The sequence below is a fragment of the Microchirus variegatus genome (assembly GCF_963457635.1).
Source record: "Microchirus variegatus genome assembly, chromosome: 8".
NCBI lineage: Eukaryota > Metazoa > Chordata > Actinopteri > Pleuronectiformes > Soleidae > Microchirus > Microchirus variegatus.
Window position 1 is genome coordinate 31,179,937 of NC_139809.1, and position 19,705 is coordinate 31,199,641.

Below are 19,705 nucleotides of genomic sequence, written 5' to 3' on the forward strand. Positions count from 1 at the left end.
ATAACAGTGAATCCAGCCATTTTGAATATGGCGTCAAATCAATTTCTGTCCAATTTTGCACAAATTAGGGACCTTTGTTGTGAAAGTCCTGCAGTGTTTCCGGTCCCGAACGGAAGTAAGTCTGTCTTCTCATGGTTGCTCCGTGACAGAGAAGTTTACGCTAGTTTGTGATTAACGTGACGTCCAGAGCGTTTTAAAGAGGACTTCGCCGTTCACGCCGTTCACGCCAAACATGTTTAAATGCTCGTTCCTCTCCGTTTGCTCTTATTTAACATGGTGAACGCGGATGAAATCGCGAAGTTGTGCTACGGGCGTTTCGATGAGCTTCCCCGGCGAGGGAAGCCTGAGGCGGGCAGAGAGTGGACTCTGCTGGCCGCTGTGGTCAAACTCAGCCCCGGTGCCCAGTCTGACACAGGTTAGACACACAAGGAACCACATATCACTTATTACATTACATTATATTATATTATATTACATTACATTATATTATATTATATCACCACTGACGTTACTGACTCGTATTATGTTAACTTCTTGTTCTGAGATATTAAGTCAATATTCTGAGATATTAAGTCAATATTCTGAGATATTAAGTCAATATTCTGAGATATTAAGTCAATATTCTGAGATATGAAGTCATTGTTCTGAGATATGAAGTCATTATTCTGAGATATTTAGTCTTTATTCTGAGATATTTAGTCATTATTCTGAGATATTAAGTCCTTATTCTGAGATATTTAGTCATTATTCTGACACATAAAGTCAATATTCTGAGATATTAAGTAATTATTCTGAGATATTAAGTCATTATTCTGAGATATTTAGTCATTATTCTGAGATATAAAGTCAATATTCTGAGATATTAAGTCATTATTCTGAGATATTAAGTCATTATCTGAGATTTGAAGTCAATATTCTGAGATTTTATGTCAATATTCTGAGATATTAAGTCATCATTCTGAGATATTAAGTCATCATTTTGAGATATTAAGTCAATATTCTAAGATATTAAGTAATTGTTCCGAGATATTAAGTCAACATTCCGAGACATTAAGTCATTGTTCTGAGATATTAAGTCAATATTCTGAGATATTAACTCATTATTCTGAGATATTAAGTAATTATTCTGAGATATTAAGTCAATATTCTGAGATATTAAGTCATTATTCTGAGATATTAAGTCAGCATTCTGAGATATTAAGTCAGCATTCTGAGATATTAAGTCGTCAATTCAAAATATTTAATTATATTGTCGAGATAGTCACAGTTGTAGGATAGTTTATTGTTTTGAGATATTAAGTCACAATTTCTACATACTAAGTCATTCTTGTGAGATACTAAGTCACAGTTTTGGGATATTCTGAGTTCTACCTGATTATTTTGGGATGCAAAGTCATTATTTTAAGTATTTAATCAAAGTCATTATTCTGAGATTCTGAGAATGAAGTCATCAATTCAACATTTCTAATCATAATTTTGAGATACGAAGTCGATCTTGATAACAGTCATAATGTTAGCATAGTTTGTCATTGTTTTGAGATACAAAGTCGTTATTTTTTATAATTAGTGAGATATTTAATAATCATTTTGAGATACAAAGTCATTATTTTTAGGTGGTCATTTCAATGTGTTTCAATCTCACACAAAAAAACAGTTGATTTTGTGTGATTTGCGTGAAGTTTAACCTGCAGTTAAACCCTGAGCGATACAAACATCAACTATGTTAGCAAACAAGCTAAAGAGCGTTGTCTCAAATGACTGCTGTCCGCTGCTACGAGCCATAAACAGCTAACACGTATGAAAGCACTGGTATCAGTTAGTGCTGGGGCCCTGTATTTTTAAAACAGTGAGCTTTTAGGACCTTACCTTTGCTCAGGGCGTCACCAGCAGAGAGGACTTGAAAGCGAACAACTTCTCGCGAGATGTGACTTGATCGAAGATCTCCCCTCCTCCCTTTGCTCAGTTTAGGGTATGACACAAGTGCGTTGGGGCTAGATTCTGATTGAACAATGACAGATATTATATCTAGAACACTGATAATGACTGATATTTCTGGCAGAGACGGCTGAAAGGAATATTAGTACTAGTGCTGGGCACTAGCTTAACGCGTGGCGCGTTTCCATGACGACTGACTGGAAAAAGAAGTGCGTGACGCCATGTTTACGCGCTGCGACACCGGAGTCCAGGCTCCGTTTACCAGTTAGCTCCGTTAGCTGCATTAGCTCCTTTAGCGTCGTTAGCGTTAGCCTACAGTGGAACTGGAGCGGTCTGTTTGTTAAAGGAAAAGAGCAGCGCTACAAATAACCAGCGTACCTGTGTACTACGAATCTGTGCCTCTGTTTTTAAACTTTAGCGTTACTTTAGAGACTCATTTCAACAACCGGGAGTCACGTAAACATGTCGTCACATGCGTCTTTTTCCCGGTCAGTCGCCATGCGTTTACGTGCGTTAAGTTTGATGCCGTTAACAGCCGTTAACGCACCCAGCTATAAATAGTACAAAGAATCTTTGAAATCGGTTAGCGTCGCCAAAACGGCTTGTATACACTGTCCAGCTTTGAGTGGTAGTAGTTTCTTTTTTAGGATAAATTCTCAATAAATGTAATTTAATATCTCAGTCAGCAGGTGGCGCCCAAACGTAAATGGTGTCTTGCTGGTTTCTGACTAGCTTCCACTTCACACAGTAACAGAAACGACAACAAAGAGTGAGACGATAAACTTTATTGTTACAATCATGCGTTGTGTAAATTAAAAGCTCAAGCACATGTTCACTGTTCAACGAGCTGCACTGTTGTTGTCTGTTGTGTCGCGTTCGATGTTGTCTTTCGTTGACGGTACCACGTCGCGCTGCGTTGACACGGCCATTGGCACGCCGTCGCTCCTGTGCCGTCGCTCATGATCATTAACTCTGAGTGGGTTGCTCTGTTTTGGCTTACCAGCTGAACTGGTACGGTTCCTGTGGCACCAGCAGATCTATGTCCAGCTTCACTTGTTCTTCCTCGCTGTCGACCGTCCTGTAGCCCAGCAGCAACATGGCCTCTTTACACACTTCCTGGACACGTTTGACCTTGCTGTGCGGCAGCATGGTGCGCCACGCCCTGGAGACGTCAACAATGTTCCGTGAAGTGATACTGTAGGCTTCCTGTTTGGTGCCCTTGCCGCTTCCATGGGTCATATTGTAGATCCATCCCTTCAGCTCTTTGGTCATCTCCAGACCCAGGAAGTCATATAAATAGGTGATTTCCTTGAGTGGGTTTATTGCCATGTCCTCGTAGCGAACCATTTTGTAGCGGCCTTCCAGGAACGGAGGTCCGTTTACCATGGCCCTCTCGATGATGCGAACGTGGCTGCGACAGATCTCCTGAATGGCTTGGTAACCCACCTCATCTGCCGGTATATTACCGTGCTCCAAAAGGACAGCGGTATCGTGAGCCAAGATCCAACCAGTCTCCTCTCTAGACCGGTAAACAGCCCGCGGGTCTCGCACCAAATGGATGATGCGGAGATCCAGGTTGGGGTCCTGAAAAAGAGGGTAGAGGGATTCCAGCTCAAAGAATCGTACAGCTTTTAACACCACGTGACTGTAGGTGCCGCACGCCTGCTCTGCCCCCTGCAGGCCTTGGACGTTGCACTTCTTTGCACAGAGAGACTGGTTGCTGAACTGGTTGCGTGGCGTGAGGGAACAGGCCGGAGGGGAGCACAGCGCTCGACTCACAGTCCACCTGAACAAGGAGGCCAGTTGAGGATGCTCTGGCATGTACGAATCCATGACAGAGAAGTCGCACTGAAACAAACTCCGGAACAAATCCCTCAGCGCCATTCGCAGAGAGCGCGCCCCAGATCTGGGGTGTTTGGTCCAGACGTGAAAACCAGGCTCCATAAGGTAGAAGACAGACGGGTGCTGGCTGAACACCTGACCCATGAACGATGAACCCGACCTCCACGATGACAGCAGCAGAACGTGAACCTTCTTGTCGGAGGGGGCGGAGCCACAGTGAGAGATCTGGAGGTACCAACCGCAGAACAACACCACGACTACTCCCTGCAGGACCACCAGGAAGATCATGGTACTAAAATTGACTCTGGAGCGAGACATCGTGGCTGCCGATCGCTGACGGTGTTTGACACTCGAACTCCCCTTTTCACGACTTCCGTAGAGCGATGAGTTGCGTCTGAAGGAGGAAGAAAGAAAAAGACAGAGGAATGTTACGTTTAACAGGAATTTCCTTTTTTGGTACACCTGATTTTTTTGGGGAGGGTCAACTTCAGATCAACACATTTGTACACAAGTCGAGACGCTGGCCACGGAAAACGGATTCCTAAAGACCTAACCCAAGGAATGACGCGTCTGTCGGCTGAAACTAAAAACATTAATGACTCAATTACTGATCTCCAGGCGCGGAGTATGAGGGACAATTTAATTATCGCCGGTATCCCAGAGCAAGTAGAAGAAGACCCGGAGCCAACAATTAAAAACTTTATTCAAAAACAGCTCAAACTATCAGCGGATACCGTCGAAGACATCAGCTTTAACCGTGTTCACCGGCTGGGAAAGGAAGAAACGGGATGACCGCAGACCGAGGCCCATCGTCGCGAAATTCGAACATTTCAAAACAGAAGGAGCTCGGTAAAAGCCGAGGCAGGGAGCTGAAGGGCACCGGCTTCAGCACGAACGATCGGTTCCCCGGAGAGATTCTTCAGCGTCGTAGGCTTCTATTCCCGATCAGGAAGAAGTTCACTGAGGAAGGATCGTCATATCGGTGGACAGACTCGGGAGTCTACCCCCTGGCTCTTCTGAATCCATAAAATGGGTGAACGATAATACCCCTTGACGGAGTGACGGACACTTAAAGTGGACCTAGACCGGAAGTTCCCATTAACGCTGTTTTTTTAGTGTGTATCTGCATCATTACCTTGCTTAAGAAGCCCTGAAGGTTCTAAACAAACAGTTCAGCCACTGCTGAGAACGCTGTGTTTTATTGTAATCTCGGGCTCAGCGAGATCTCTGAAAAACCCGGTCCGGTTACGTAAACACCAGTTCTCCGGAACAGCCGATCGTCCTGTTCCGGGCACTAGTCCGGGCACATCTGGTTGCGTACATTGAACCGCAGAAGAAGAATAACGTCCGTTGTGGAGGTGTTTCACGAGCGACAGTGTCTTCTGACTCTGGGTCTGACTCTGGGTCAAAGGTCGTCAAAGGGACTGAGGCGTGGGGAGTCGTGACGAAGCTATTTTTAAACACTGTTAAAACAATGTTTTGATAATGAGCAGCAGTGCATCCACCGTTCCAGAGGGGGGAGCTGTGCTTCTGAGAGCGGGTGTGCTGAATATGTCACTTCCGGGTACTGGCCAATCACAAGACTCTGTCTTCTGGGTGTGAGAGTTGAGTCTCAAATCTCGGGGCTGGGAAACAGCGTCAGAAAAGAGGATTTTTATCGGCTCGTTTACAGCAACTAGGAGGTTTTTGACCATAAAAACAATTGAATGTATGTATGTGCAACAGGACCAGTCTATGGGAACTTTAAAAAATATTTTGTGTAGCCGGAGACGACGCAGAGCATTTTACGCAGTGAGTATACATTGGGCTTTAGGGAGTGTTTGTTTTATGTACGTTAGTTAGTTTTATTAATGTTGGTGATGTTTGTCTCCCCTCTTTGTACTTTTCAGAATGTTTAGATTATCATCGCCCTCAGTCATAGTAAGAGCATACATATACATAAAGGGATAAAGACCCAACACTGCCATTGAGCTATCGTCCCATAGCTCTTATAAATCTAAGTTTCAAAATTGTCTGTAAAACCCTAGCAAAGAGATATGAATCATTAGACAGGACACACAGAACAATGCTCACCTGTGTCACATGAACTGCACTCATTAACAGTAATTGTGTTTGTGTTGAGTTCAAATGTTTGTGATGTGGTTATTGTCTCCACACGCCCATAAGTGGAGGCACTGTGTGTCTAGGACAAGGCTATGCAACTTAAGGCCCGGGGGCCAGAACCGGCCCTTCAAGCAATTTGGACCGGCCCGCGGCCCATTAGCCCATGAATAATGAATGTATTATTAAAAAGCCAATAAAACCGTAGCTTCGCCTTTTTTAGTTCAGTTCAGTTTAGTTTATTTCGAACATGTGAATAATAACAACAAAAGAAGAAATGAAAATAAAAAAATAAACGTACAAATAAACATACATAATAAAGCAACACATTTCTGACACTTTGCGTCCCTTTTTGGCAAATACCAGTACAGCTGTAATTGTAGGCAGCCTATGTATGTACCAGAATATTTTGCACTATGAGCCAACTGCAGCAATTGTACCTGAATATTCTTGATACTGTTACTTATATTTCTGCAAAAATAGCCTTTTGTGGCCATCGCACCTTAATGTTGTTTATATTGTTACCTCTAATTTTGTAAGAGCCAGTTGTGACTGTTCTACCTTAATGTTGGTGATACTGTAACTGTTACCTTTTTGCACTTTACGCAAATTGTATTGTACCTGAATGTTGCAAATGGATCATTTCCCGAATTTAAATAATTAATCAAAATTATTCCTTAAGAGGTTTCAAAATATTTTCAACTGATCCTTGTTCAGGGCGATGATGACTATTACTATAGAACATTTCAAGTCGTTCCGAGATACTTTTAGTTTTTTTTTTAAGAAAGTCAGCTCACTGTCAAAGTGAATCAGGGCAATTGGATCATTTCCCGAATTTCATAAATTCATTAAAATTATTCTTTAAGAGATTTGCAAATATTTTCAACGGATCCTTGTTCAGGGCGATGCCGACTTTCAAGAATTTCAAGTCATTCGTTTGCAAATATTGTTGGTGGTTTTGTTACTTTGCCTTTTTGCACAAAACTAGCAGCCACTTTGATAAATAAGTGCTAATTAATTTCTATCATTTTCTATCTATTTGTATCCGTTTACTGTACATGCAACACAAAATAGTAGCACAGGGGTTGACCGGCCCACTGGCTGAACAGCCAAGCTGGCCCTCTGCTAAGCTAGTTTTTAGTTGAACAGCCCTGCCTTATATAATCCATCCTGACCAAACAGGATCCTTTGAAGGTGTACACTCGGCCACAGATTTTATTGACTATTCTGTTCTTAACAACGTGGAAACCACTACTGTATCTTTAGACGCAGAAAAAGCATTTGACAGAGTGAATTGGAAATTTCTCTTTGCCGTCCTCCGCAAATTTGGATTTGGGAACTCCTTCATAGACTGGATCAGAATACTATACAGCTCCCCAAGTGCATCAGTGAGAACAAATGACCAAATCTCACTAAGATTTAATCTCCACAGGGGCACTCTTCAACCCCCCCCCCCTTGCAATTTTCATACAACCATTAGCAGCATATATCCGACAAAATAGAGATGTAGAAGGAATCCAGACGAAAAATACTAAACCACAAGATAAGTCTTTATGCTGATGATGCATTACTTTTCTGCCCACGTCTCGGACCCAAAATCTACCCAAAGTCGAACTGGATTCAACTGAACTGAACTGGGGACATCTTTGCTTTCTATTTAGTCATCAAATGGGGAAAAAAAAATCTCATTAAAACAGACAACTTTACAACAACAGGATGAAGACTAACCTGAGGAGCAGCTCGTCTGACGGAGGTCGACGTGAGACTTCAGAGTGATGCACTCTCCTCGTTCAGCCGCTCAGCAATTATCCTTAACACAATACTACTTTTGCTAATAGTGGGTGGAGTCTGTGTAAATGTTTGTCCATATTAGAGAAGATTGTCTGGAGGTTTATTACTGTTTGATGTCGGGACGTTTGAGTTGAACCAGGACTTAGTTATAGTCATATAGTATAGTCATAGTTCGGAATTTTGGACATAAGACCTATTTTCCAACTCAGCCGGTGTGATGGAGACGTCTGGAGACGCTTTCAAGAAATTTAATTCAGTTCTTCTAGTTGCCGAGTTCGCTGATGCTATGGCTAGCGCAAGTCAATGATACAAGTTAGCATGGCATTAAAAACACTCATACCGACTCCACAGTGCACCAGAGGCAAATCGATTGTAACGGCAGACTATCGATGTACATATCTGTGTTGGTAGAATGTTTGATATAAAACCAACCTTGCAATTTGAAGGATTTATGTCTCAGCAGCAGCAGCAGCACGTCATACTTCCGGCAGCGGCGGACTGATTCCGCTGCCGGAAGTATAGTGCTGAGAAAGTAGTCCCTCAAAAATTCATGCGATGCGGAGGATATGTCATTACAAAATCTAATTATCGTTACAAAATCTACTTGTTGTTCTAAAATCTACTTATAATTCCAAAAACTACTTATAGTTCCAAAATCTACTTATCATTCAAAATCCTATTATAAATTCTCTTCCACGTCCTCTTCCATGATCACACAGAATCATTGTTTAATTCACACACCCCTGCGTTCACGTCTGTTTACAAGCAAAATATTGACTTTTTTAACGATTGTTGTGTGAACCATTAACTCATTCAGGCACAAGCACAACAAAGTGCCAAGAACCTAATGTTATTGAGCTCAATGTTGAGGGCGTAAACATGCATAAAAACTCTTTAAATTTGCCATAAGGTCGGATAGTGGCATAGGGCTCTAACCCGTGCCTAGCCCCAGGGCTCTATAGCGCCCCCAGGAGTCGGGTTAGGATCAGACAAAAGTCGTCTGACTGGGACAAACTTTGGTGGTGTGTTAGGCTTAGTCCTAATATTCTTGAGGAATTTTTGACAGTGGTCAAATTTGCATAAAATTCTACATTTTTCACACATATTTGTTCCGATTTGGACCAAACTTGCAGCAGTTGTTGCTTAAGTAAATGTCTCAGTAAAAGTATGTGACAGTTACTGTACTTTAGTATCAAAAGTCACTTTCTAATATTAAATCTACTTTAGTTTTCGAAGTAGAAACATTTTTTTTTTAAACTGAGTGAGTTAGGATTGAGCCATGGTGACTAACGTATTATTTTGAGAGACTGACTTATTATTTTGACAGACTAAGTCATTATTTTGACAGACTAAGTTAGTATTTGTGAGAGACTAAGTCTTTATTTTGACAGACTAAGTCATTTTTTGAGAGACTAAGTCATTATTTTTTTCAGATACTAAGTTAGTATTTGTGAGACTAAGTTGTTATTTTGATAGACTAAGTCATTATTTTGATGAACTAAGTCGTTATTTTGAGATACTAAGTCATTATTTTGAAAGACTAAGTCGTCATTTTGAGATACTAAGTCATTATTTTGAGATACGAAGTCAGTATTTGTGAGATACTAAGTCGTTATTTTGAGATACTAAGTCATTATTTTGAAATACTAAGTCAGTATTTGTGAGATACTAAGTCATTATTTTGAGATGCTGAGTCATTTGAGAGACTAAGTCAATTTTTTGAAATACTAAGTCAATTTTTTGAAATACTAAGTAATTATTTTGAAAGACTTAGTCATTATTTTGAGATACTAAGTCAGTTTTTTGAAAGACTAAGTCATTATTTTTGAGATACTAAGTCATTATTCTGAAAGACTAAGTCATTATTTTGAAAAACTAAGTCATTATTTTGAAAAACTAAGTCATTATTTTGAGATACTAAGTCAGTATTTTGAGATACTAAGTCAGTATTTTTCAGATACTAAATCAGTATTTGTGAGACACTAAGTCAGTATTTTTGAGAAACTAAGTCAGTATTTGTGAGATACTAAATCAGTATTTGTGTGATACTAACTCAGTATTTGTGTGATACTAAGTAAGTTTTTGTGAGATACTAAGTCAGTATTTGTGAGATACTAACTCAGTATTTGTGAGATACTAAGTCAGTATTTGTGAGATACTAAGTCAGTATTTGTGAGATACTAAATCAGTATTTGTGTGATACTAACTCAGTATTTGTGTGATACTAAGTAAGTTTTTGTGAGATACTAACTCAGTATTTGTGAGATGCTAAGTCAGTATTTGTGAGATGGATCCTTGGATAGTGAGTTGTGTTTTTCATGTTTGAGGTTTATTTGATTTGTAGTCATTATTGTGAGTCATTATTGTGTTAAAACCTAAGACATTGTTTTGCATTTGTGTTGTTTTTGTGCGGTTAAGTCACTGCTAAGTCGTTTCTGTTTCCTTTCACAGTGAAGATGGAGGTCGTTTCCATGGGAACCGGCACCAAATGTATTGGACAGACACACACGAGTCCTCAAGGTGATGACTCTACATGGACGTGTTCAGTGCCTGGTGTTAGCTGTGAAGTCCTTATTATGATTATTATGATTATTATGGTCTGTTTGTCTCTGTCTCTGACGCAGGTGACGTCCTCAATGACAGTCATGCTGAGGTCATCGCCAGGAGAGGCTGTGTCAGGTCTGTGTGTGTGTGTTCTTGTACTTGCAGCACACTGAGGACCAGTGAGGGGTTTTTAACCAACAAAGTGAGGTCATTTTTACAAAGTGAGGACATTTTGGCCGGTCCTCACTTTGTTTTCATTCAAATCACTTCCTTAGCTTGTAAACATGCTATACTCTGTTTTTAGCTTCTCAATTTGAAACAAAAACCCGATTTCCAGCCCTGGTGTTTCACACACTTTTTGCTCTGGGGCTCCACCTGCAGACATTTTATGGTACTGCACTAAAGTAGTTCTTTGTCGATGTCATTCATGAAGTAGATAATTTGTAATTGTGTTGATTTATAAAGTGGAAATGCTGGTCCTCAGTATGCAACAAGTACAAAAGTGTGTGTGTGCGTGTGTGTGAGTCTGTGTGTGCGTGTGTGTCTGTGTGCTCTTATGTGTTTGTTTGTGTCTGTGTGTGTGTGTTTGAGTGTGTGTGAGTCTGTGTGTGTGTGTGTGAGTCTGTGTGTGTGTGTGTGAGTCTGTGTCTGTGTGCGTGTGTATGTCTGTGTCTGTGTGCGTGTGTATGTCTGTGTGTGTGTGTGTCTGTGTGCACATATGTGTTTGTGTGTGTCTGTGGGTGTGTGTGTGTTTGAGTGTGTGTGTGTGTGTATTTGCTTATGGGTGTTTGCGTGTGTGTGTGTTTATCTGCGTGTGTGTCTGTGAGTGTGTTTGCGTGTGTCTGTGTGTGAGTGTTTGTGTTTGCGTGTGTGTGTATCTGCATATGTCTGTATTTTTCTCATGTGTGTGTGTGTGTGTGTGTGTGTGTTCCTGTATGGGTATCTTTTTGAGCACCAGGACATTTTGGCTGGTGCTCACATTCTTACACCCCGTGTGTGTGTGTGTGTCTGTGTGTGTGTGTGTGTGTCTGTGTGTGTGTGTGTGTGTGCGTGCAGGTACCTGATCCAGGAGCTGTACAGAGTCGTCACCTGTGGCGACAGCTCAGTGTTCTGTGCGTCTGAAGAGCAGCAGGGGAAGTGGAGGCTTCAGCCGGGAGTTTCCTTCGTCTTCTTCACCAGTCACACTCCATGTGAGTCCACATGAGTCCACACGAGTCCACATGAGTCCACCTGCAGCTCACACTGACCCTCAGTCATCACCTGCACACACACATCAGACCATGATCTGAAACCTTCTGTACATTTCCAGGTGGCGACGCCTCCATCATCCCCATGACTGACAGCCAGTCTCAGCCCCGCCCCCCTGAGTCAGGACGAGACCGCAAAAGAAAAGCTGAGGAACCAAGCGAAGGTCAGACGACCAAGCTGCTGTGTCTGGAGGACGGAGACTCTGAGGACGCCTCGTCTCCGTCCCAGCGTCCCTCCACAGAAACGGTCTCTCCTGCTTCAGCACGTCCACGGCTCTCCGACGTCCACAGAACGGGGGCCAAGTGTGTCCCCGGGGGCCCCGCTGACCCTCTGCGCCCCGGGGACGGCTACCACAGCGCGGGTTTGCTGCGAGTGAAGCCTGGACGAGGTGAAGCCACTCGGTCCCTGTCCTGCAGCGATAAGCTCGCCCGCTGGACTGTGCTGGGCTTCCAGGGAGCGCTGCTCTCCCACTACCTACAGGAGGCGCTCTACTTCCGCTTCCTGGTGGTGGGCAGGTGTCCGTACAGCAAAGAGGTCATGCACAGAGCTCTGGTCGCAAGGTGAGGAATCACATTATTACGTTTTTACGTCAAAACGCAACTGCGGTGGTTTTAACGTTAAAGCGCAACTGCAGTGTTTTTTACGTTAAAAGGTAACTGCGGTGGTTTTTGCATTAAAGCTTAACTGCGTTGGTTTTTGCGTTAAATCGCAACTGAGGTGGGTTTTGCGTTAAAACGCAACTGTGGTGTTTTTAACGTTAAGGTAGCGGCTGCGTTTTTTGCGTTAAAGTGTAACTACGGTGTTTTTTTACGTTAAAAGGTAACTGCGGTGGTTTTTACGTTAACGTATCGGCTGGGGTTTTTGCGATAAAGCTTAACTGCGGGGGTTTTTACGTTAAAACGCAACTGCGGTGGTTTTTACGTTAAAGCGTAACTGCGGTGGTTTTTACATAAAAACTTAACTGCGGTGGTTTTTACGTTAAAGCTCAACTGCGGTGGTTTTTACGTTAAAGCTCAACTGCGGTGGTTTTTGCGTTAAAAGGTAACTGCGGTGGTTTTTGCGTTAAAACGCAACTGCGGTGGTTTTTACGTTAAAGCTTAACTGCGGTGGTTTTTTACGTTAAAACGCAACTGCGGTGGTTTTTACATAAAAACTTAACTGCGGTGGTTTTTACGTTAAAGCTTAACTGCGGTGGTTTTTGAGTTAAAGCGCAACTGAGGTGGTTTTAACGTTAAAAGGTAACTGCGGTGGTTTTTGAGTTAAAGCGCAACTGAGTTGGTTTTAACGTTAAAGCTTAACTGTGGTGGTTTTTACGTTAAAACGTAGCGGCTGTGGTTTTTGCGTTAAAGCTTAACTGTGGTGGTTTTTGCGTTAAAGCGCAACTGAGGTGGTTTTAACGTTAAAAGGTAACTGCGGTGGTTTTTACATAAAAACTTAACTCCGGTGGTTTTTACGTTAAAAGGTAATTGAGGTGGTTTTTGCATTAAAGCTTAACTGCGGTGGTTTTAACGTTAAAGTGTAACTGCAGTGGTTTTTGCGTTAAAGCGTAAGTGTGGTGGGTTTTTTTACGTTAAAACTGACTGCGCTGGTTTTTGCGTCAAAGCGCAACTGCGTAGAAAGATGCTAGTTGGCTAGCATAGATAGATAGATATTTGCGTGTTGGCTAGCATAGATAGCTAGATCACTGGCATGTAGAGATAGATGCTAGATGGCTAGCATAGATAAATAGAGGGTAGTTAGCTAGCATAGATAGATAGATAGATAGATAGATAGATAGATAGATAGATAGATAGATAGATAGATAGATAGATAGATAGATAGATTAGACTATTTTGCTTCATTCTGTCTTCTCTCCTCCTCAGATGTCTCCAGGTGTCCGATCTCCCCGCTGGTTTTTCCGTTAGTCCACCGGTGCTGCTTCAGTCCACCCTGGAGTTCCCCTTCAGTCAGAGCCAGACAGAGCGCCACCACCAGGCGGGACAGGGACGCGTCTCCCCCTGTGGAGCAGGTAGACTCACTGCACTGACTGTGCTTGAAACCCTTGAAAGTTATTGAAAATGGCCCTAAACAGACATGGGTCATTGAAGGTGCTTGAATTTTGGAGTGAAGTTCATATCGAGGTCTCTTTAGTCTCTCGTGTGTGTGTGTGTGTGTGTGTGTGTGTGTGTGTGTGTGTGTGTGTGTGTGTGTGTGTGTGTGTGTGTGTGTGTGTGTGTGTGTGTGTGTGTGTGTGTGTGTGTGTGTGTGTGTGTGTGTGTGTGTTCTCAGCCATCAGTTGGTGTAATGTCCCAGAGCAGCCACTAGATGTCACCGCCAACGGCTACAAACATGGAGTGACAAAGAAGGCCCTGGGCACAGTGAAAGCTAGGTGGAGCACACACACACACACACACACACACTGGTTTCTTTGCGCCACACAAACAAATAAATCATTCAAACTGAATTATTTTGTGTTTGAGGACAAAAACAAACAAAGACATTTTGAGAACATCATCGTCAGTGTGTCGTCAGTTGTCGAGGAGTGCACTGACAGACTGGGACGCGCGTGTGTGTGTGTGTGTGTGTCCTCAGGTCTCGTCTGTGTAAAGCAGAGCTGTTCCACTCCTTCCTGTCTGTGGTTTCAGCCACTGAGCCTTCATCACTTCCTGTTTCTCTCAGGTAACAGACAAAAGACTCTTTCACTGTGACCTGTGTGTGTGTGTGTGCGTGTGTGTGTGTGTGTGTGTGAGAGAACAGTGTCCTCTCTGTTAGTCAGCATTTTAGCAGATAACCAAACAAAAACATGGTCGGCTCAAGTCTACGACGTTCACATCTTTATTTCGCTGTGAGACGCGCTTTAACAACAGGAAACTGATGTTTGTAAACCACTCACTCTCCCTGCACCAAATCCCATAGAGAAAACCAGTGATTTTAACATCACAGCGACACAGGAGTTCACAGGAGTTGTTGATCCACTGCTGCCTCCATCACTAACTTGCAATGTCTTATTTTTGTAAGTTCGGCTTTGAAAATCCTTTGTTTTGACTTACCTCAGTGACACAAAGTGGCCACACGAGGCAGTAGACCAGCAGCTCCTGTGTCCCTGTGAGCTAAAATCACTGGTTTTCTCTATGGACTTTGGTGTAAGAAATGTTTTGTGAAGAAAAACTGATTTTTGCCTGTTAACAAAAGACTCATCTGTAAAAATCAATGTCAGTTAAAGTCTACGACGTCTTAAACACACGTTCACGTCTTTATTTCGCTGTTAGACAGACTTTTCCTTGTGTAAACTGACGTTTGTAAACCACTCACTCTCCCTGCACCAAAGTCCATAGAGAAAACCAGTGATTTTAACATCACAGCAACACAGGAGTTCACAGGAGTTGTTGATCCACTGCTGCCTCCATCACTGACTTCAAGTGTCTTATTTTGTCACTTCGGCTTTTAAAATCCTTAATTTAAATGTATTTTAGTGACACAAAGTGACCACACGAGGCAGCAGAGGACCAGCAGCTCCTGTGTCCCTGTGAGCTAAAATCACCGGTTTTCTCTGTGGGGTTTGGTGTGGGAGAGTGAAACCTCAGTTTCCTGTTGGAAAAGTTTGGAAAGTATTTGTAATAAGGTTACATAACGTGTGTGTGTGTGTGTGTGTGTGTGTGTGTGTGTGTGTGTGTGTGTTCAGGACAGCACATCTGCAGACTTACTGGGACTACAAACAGGCGTCTCAGTCGTACCAGTTGTCCTGGCGGCAGCTTCACTCTCAGGTTTTCCCTCTGTGGCCGCGCAGCGAGCGACGCCTCCTGCTGTTCCGCTGAAACCCCTCCCCTCCCCCTCCCCCCCCTCCCGAAAACACCTGCGGCTCAAAGGTTCCGCCCGCGGTCGACCAACAACAAACCTCGCTCTTCGACTGTGTTGGAAAATATATCTTTTTTTATACGTATATATATATGCAAATAAAAGCACGTTTGCAGAATGACTTTAATTTCCAATGATTCCATTTCGTAGTTTCGTCGTCTGACTCTCAGTCAACTTATTTGTCAGAGTGTCGTGTCCACAGCTGACCAGAGAGTGTGTTTGTGTGTCCACAGCTGCAGGACACCTGGAGCTGCTGCTGACCGTCTCTACGTGTCCTCAGGCGACACTCGCGTGTGTGTGTGTGTGTGTGTGCGTGTGTGTGCGTGTGTGTGCGTGTGCTTGCTGGAAATTAATTTCCTGTGTCTCAGGCGAGTGGACTCGTGTCCAGCTGACTCTGCACGTTTCTGCCCAGAGGCCGAGAGGAGGCTGCAGCTCAGCAGCAAGTCACAGGTCAGAGGTCAGAGGTCAGGATTCTTTACGTTGTGTGTTTAATGTCATTGTCGTTCCTGAGCAGCATCAGCAGCATCAGCAGCGTTCATGTTCTTCCCCCGATGACTAAATTGGTTGATTTGATAGTTCTTCTTCTTCTTCTTCTTCTTCTTCTTCTTCTTCTTCTTCTTCTTCTTCTTCTTCTTCTTTTGCGTCGTACAAACAAAGAAATCGTCAAAAACGGGAGTCATTTTTTGGGGGGGGTTTGTGGACAAAAATACGCGACAAATTAATAGATGATCAAAAAAGTCTGCAAAGTCTTTAGAACATATTTACGTCTGTATCTCGGACTTTGTTTGTAAAAACCGCTCACTCTCCCACACCAAAGCCCATAGAGAAAAACAGTGATTTTAGCTCACGGGGACACAGGAGCTACTGCTGCCTCGTGTGGTCACTTTGTGTCACTATAGTACATCCAAATGTAGGATTTTAAAGCCGAATTGACAAAATCAGACATAGTAAGTTAGTGATGGAGGCAGCAGTGGATCAACAACTCCTGTGTTGATGTGATGTTGAAATCACTGATTTTCTCTATGGGCTTTGGTGTGGGAAAGTGAGTGGTTTATAAACCTCAGTTTCCTGTTGTTAAAGTGTGTTTAACAGTGAAGATAAAGACGTGGACGTGTTCTTAAGACATCGTAGACTTGTTTTAATGTTATTTGATTGAGTATAAAAGGCTCAAGTGAAAAGAAACGTCGTCCAAAAACCGCCGCGTGTCGTCGCTAAGATGGTGAGGACCAAAGCCGACAGTGTTCCCGGATCCTACAGAAAAGGTACAACAACGGCGTTTTCCACACACGTCACAGAGTTAGCGACACGTCGTGGATTTGAAGAATAATGCGGCTGTTTTTGAATGAGGTTTGGCGGGAGCGACGAAGTCGAATAAAAAGGGAGACTTCGGGGAAGTCGCTGCGATTAAACCGCGTTTAAATTTTAACGGATTTAACGTTTAAACACGAACGTCGTCGCGTGTGAACGGAAAAACCGTTGCGAAACCCGAAACGTTTAAATCCCGGCAACTTTTGAGATGAACAATACCGAGCTCCCGCCAACACCGAGGATTTTGGTTCTTCCCGAACAGCGCCTTTAATCGCGTTAAATGTAGTTTAATCGTGTTAACTGTCGTGTAATCGTGTGATAATCTGGTTTACTAAATCAGCCTGTTTATTTTTTCCCCACAAAAAAACAAACGCAGTGTCATGTTTTGCGCAAAGTGGCGCCAGTTTGAGCGCCGCAGCGCGGGGATATGCAGACGCGGCGCCAAACCCCATTGGAAAAACATGAAATAATTATTGTTCTCGTGATTTTCGTCCAAAGTACGTTTGAAATATGTGCAACAAGTGCGCAGTTTTATTCATTATCATCCGCTGTTGCATTCGGCATAACGTACTACTCTGTCATTTAAACCCAACGTAATGTTTTCTTGCTTTTATGATGAGTTCAATGACTCGAGGCTGAAAGTTCCGACTAATTTGTTTGTTTTCGGAAAATAATATTCTTTTAATTGAGGATTTTAACATTTTACTTCTGCTCGGTTTAATAATATGTGGTTTTGTGCATTGGGATATATATGTATTTGTGTGCATGTATGTGTGTATATGTATATATATGTGTGTGTGTATATATACATAGGTGCGTTTGTGTATATATGTATATGTATATATATATATATACACACATATACGTGTGTGTGTGTATATATATGTATATACATGTGTGTGTGTGTGTGTATGTATGTATATATATGTATGTATGTATGTATATATATATATATATATATATATAATATTATTTGTGTGTGTATATATATATATATATATATATATGTGTGTGTTTGTGTAAAAACAAGTAATTTACAAGTGGATAAGTGAGAACCGGAAGTTAGATGTTAAATGAATATTTAATGAAGCGCCACCAGGGGGAGTCGGTGAGTCATTTCCGTCAGTGAGAGTTTGTGACAGAGTGAACATCAGGGTGAATCCAGGTGAAAATAACAAACGATCACAATCCAAATGTCGCCGTGTTTAATCCCGGATTTAAGAGAAGTGACTGATCCTTTATCCTTAAACGCCCTGAACACACACACACACACACACACACACACACACACACACACACACTGTACAACACTGTTTACACACACACATACACACACACTGTACAACACTGTTTACACACACACACACTCAGCATTACACTGTGGAGAGCAAAGATAGGACGAGCGACGACAGGAGCGCTCACTCCTCTCAAAACTGCACACACACAGGCTACAACAGCTCAGCTCTAACATCACTCACTTACAAATTCACTCATTCACACACTGGAAAACACTCACTCTGTGTGTGAGTGTGTAAGCAAGTGTTTGAGGGACTGTGAATGAGTGAGTTTGTTTGTAAGCAAGTGTTTTTAACTATGAATGAGTGAGTGAATTTGTAAGCAAGCGTTTGACGGACTATGAATGAGTGAGTTTGTGAACAAGTGTTTGGAACTACAAATGAGTGAGTGAATTTGTAAGCAAGCGTTTGACGGACTATGAAGGAGTGAGTTTAAGCAAGTTTTTGAGTGACTGAATGTGTAAGCAAGTGTTTGAGGGACTATGAATGAGTGAATTTGTAAGCATATCAGTGAGTGAATTTGTAAGCAAGTCTTTGTTACTATGAGTGAGTGAATTCGTAAGGAAGTCTTTGAGGGACTATGAATAAGTGAATTTGTGAACAAGTGTTTGTAACTATGAATGAGTGAGTTTGTAAGGAAGTGTTTGAGGGACTATGAATGAGTGAATTTGTGAACAAGTGTTTGTTACTATGAATGAATGAGTGAGTTTGTAAGCAAGTCTTTGAGGGACTATGAATGAGTGAATTTGTAAGCATGAGAGTGAATTTGTAAGCAAGTCTTTGTTACTATGAATGAGTGAGTGAATTTGTAAGGAAGTGTTTGAGGGACTATGAATTTGTGAACAAGTGTTTGAGGGACTATGAATGAGTGAATTTGTAAGCAAGTCTTTGTTACTATGAGTGAATGCATTTTTAAGCAAGTCTTTTAGGGACTATGAATGAGTGAATTTGTGAGCATACGAGTGAGTGAATTTGTAAGCAAGTCTTTGTTACTATGAATGAGTGGGTGAATTTGTAAGGAAGTGTTTGAGGGACTATGAATGAGTGAATTTGTGAACAAGTGTTTGAGGGACTATGAATGAGTGAATTTGTAAGCAAGTCTTTGTTACTATGAGTGAATGCATTTTTAAGCAAGTCTTTTAGGGACTATGAATGAGTGAATTTGTGAGCATACGAGTGAGTGAATTTGTAAGCAAGTCTTTGTTACTATGAATGAGTGGGTGAATTTGTAAGCAAGTCTTTGTTACTATGAATGAGTGAGTGAATTTGTAAGGAAGTGTTTGAGGGACTATGAATGAGTGAATTTGTGAGCATACGAGTGAGTGAATTTGTAAGCAAGTCTTTGTTACTATGAATGAGTGGGTGAATTTGTAAAGAAGTGTTTGAGGGACTATGAATAAGTGAGTTTGTGAGCAAGTGTTTATTTTTTATTTTTTTCAGGGTTAAGACCTGGTTTAAGGGTTAGTCGCTGACAGTTAAGGACACTTATAGGGTAATGTATTCCTCTGTGTGTGTGTGTGTGTGTGTGTGTGTGTGTGTGTGTGTGTGTGTGTGTGTGTGTGTGTGTGTGTGATCAAACAGGTTAATCCTCTGGTTAACATCACAGAGACACAGGAGTTCACAGGAGTTGTTGATCCACTGCTGCCTCCATCACTAACTTACAATGACTTGTTTTAGTGAATTTGGCTTTTGAAAATCCTTCATTTAAATTATCCTAAGTGACACAAAGTGACCACACGAGGCAGCAGTAGACCAGCAGCTCCTGTGTCCCCTCATGGTCACAAAGACACCGAGACGCTTCTGTTTAC

The 19,705-nt window shown here is 42.1% G+C and overlaps 2 protein-coding genes across 2 annotated transcripts; one reads left to right on the top strand and one right to left on the bottom strand.

Moving 5' to 3' along the window:
* Positions 1–240: 240 nt before the first annotated feature.
* Positions 241–15,273, top strand: adat1 (adenosine deaminase tRNA specific 1; the record flags this gene model as incomplete). Its single annotated transcript, XM_083893609.1, has 9 exons — positions 241–415; positions 10,120–10,188; positions 10,293–10,347; positions 11,269–11,402; positions 11,522–12,020; positions 13,323–13,468; positions 13,729–13,828; positions 14,032–14,118; positions 15,122–15,273. 9 exons carry the CDS (start codon positions 241–243, stop codon positions 15,252–15,254), a joined length of 1,398 nt encoding a protein of 465 aa, XP_083749735.1. The 3' UTR covers positions 15,255–15,273.
* On the bottom strand, positions 2,932–4,095 carry LOC310930576 (carbohydrate sulfotransferase 6-like; the record flags this gene model as incomplete). Its single annotated transcript, XM_083893608.1, has 1 exon — positions 2,932–4,095. The coding sequence occupies one exon, from the start codon at positions 4,093–4,095 to the stop codon at positions 2,932–2,934; it is 1,164 nt and encodes a 387-aa protein (XP_083749734.1).
* Positions 15,274–19,705: the final 4,432 nt, after the last annotated feature.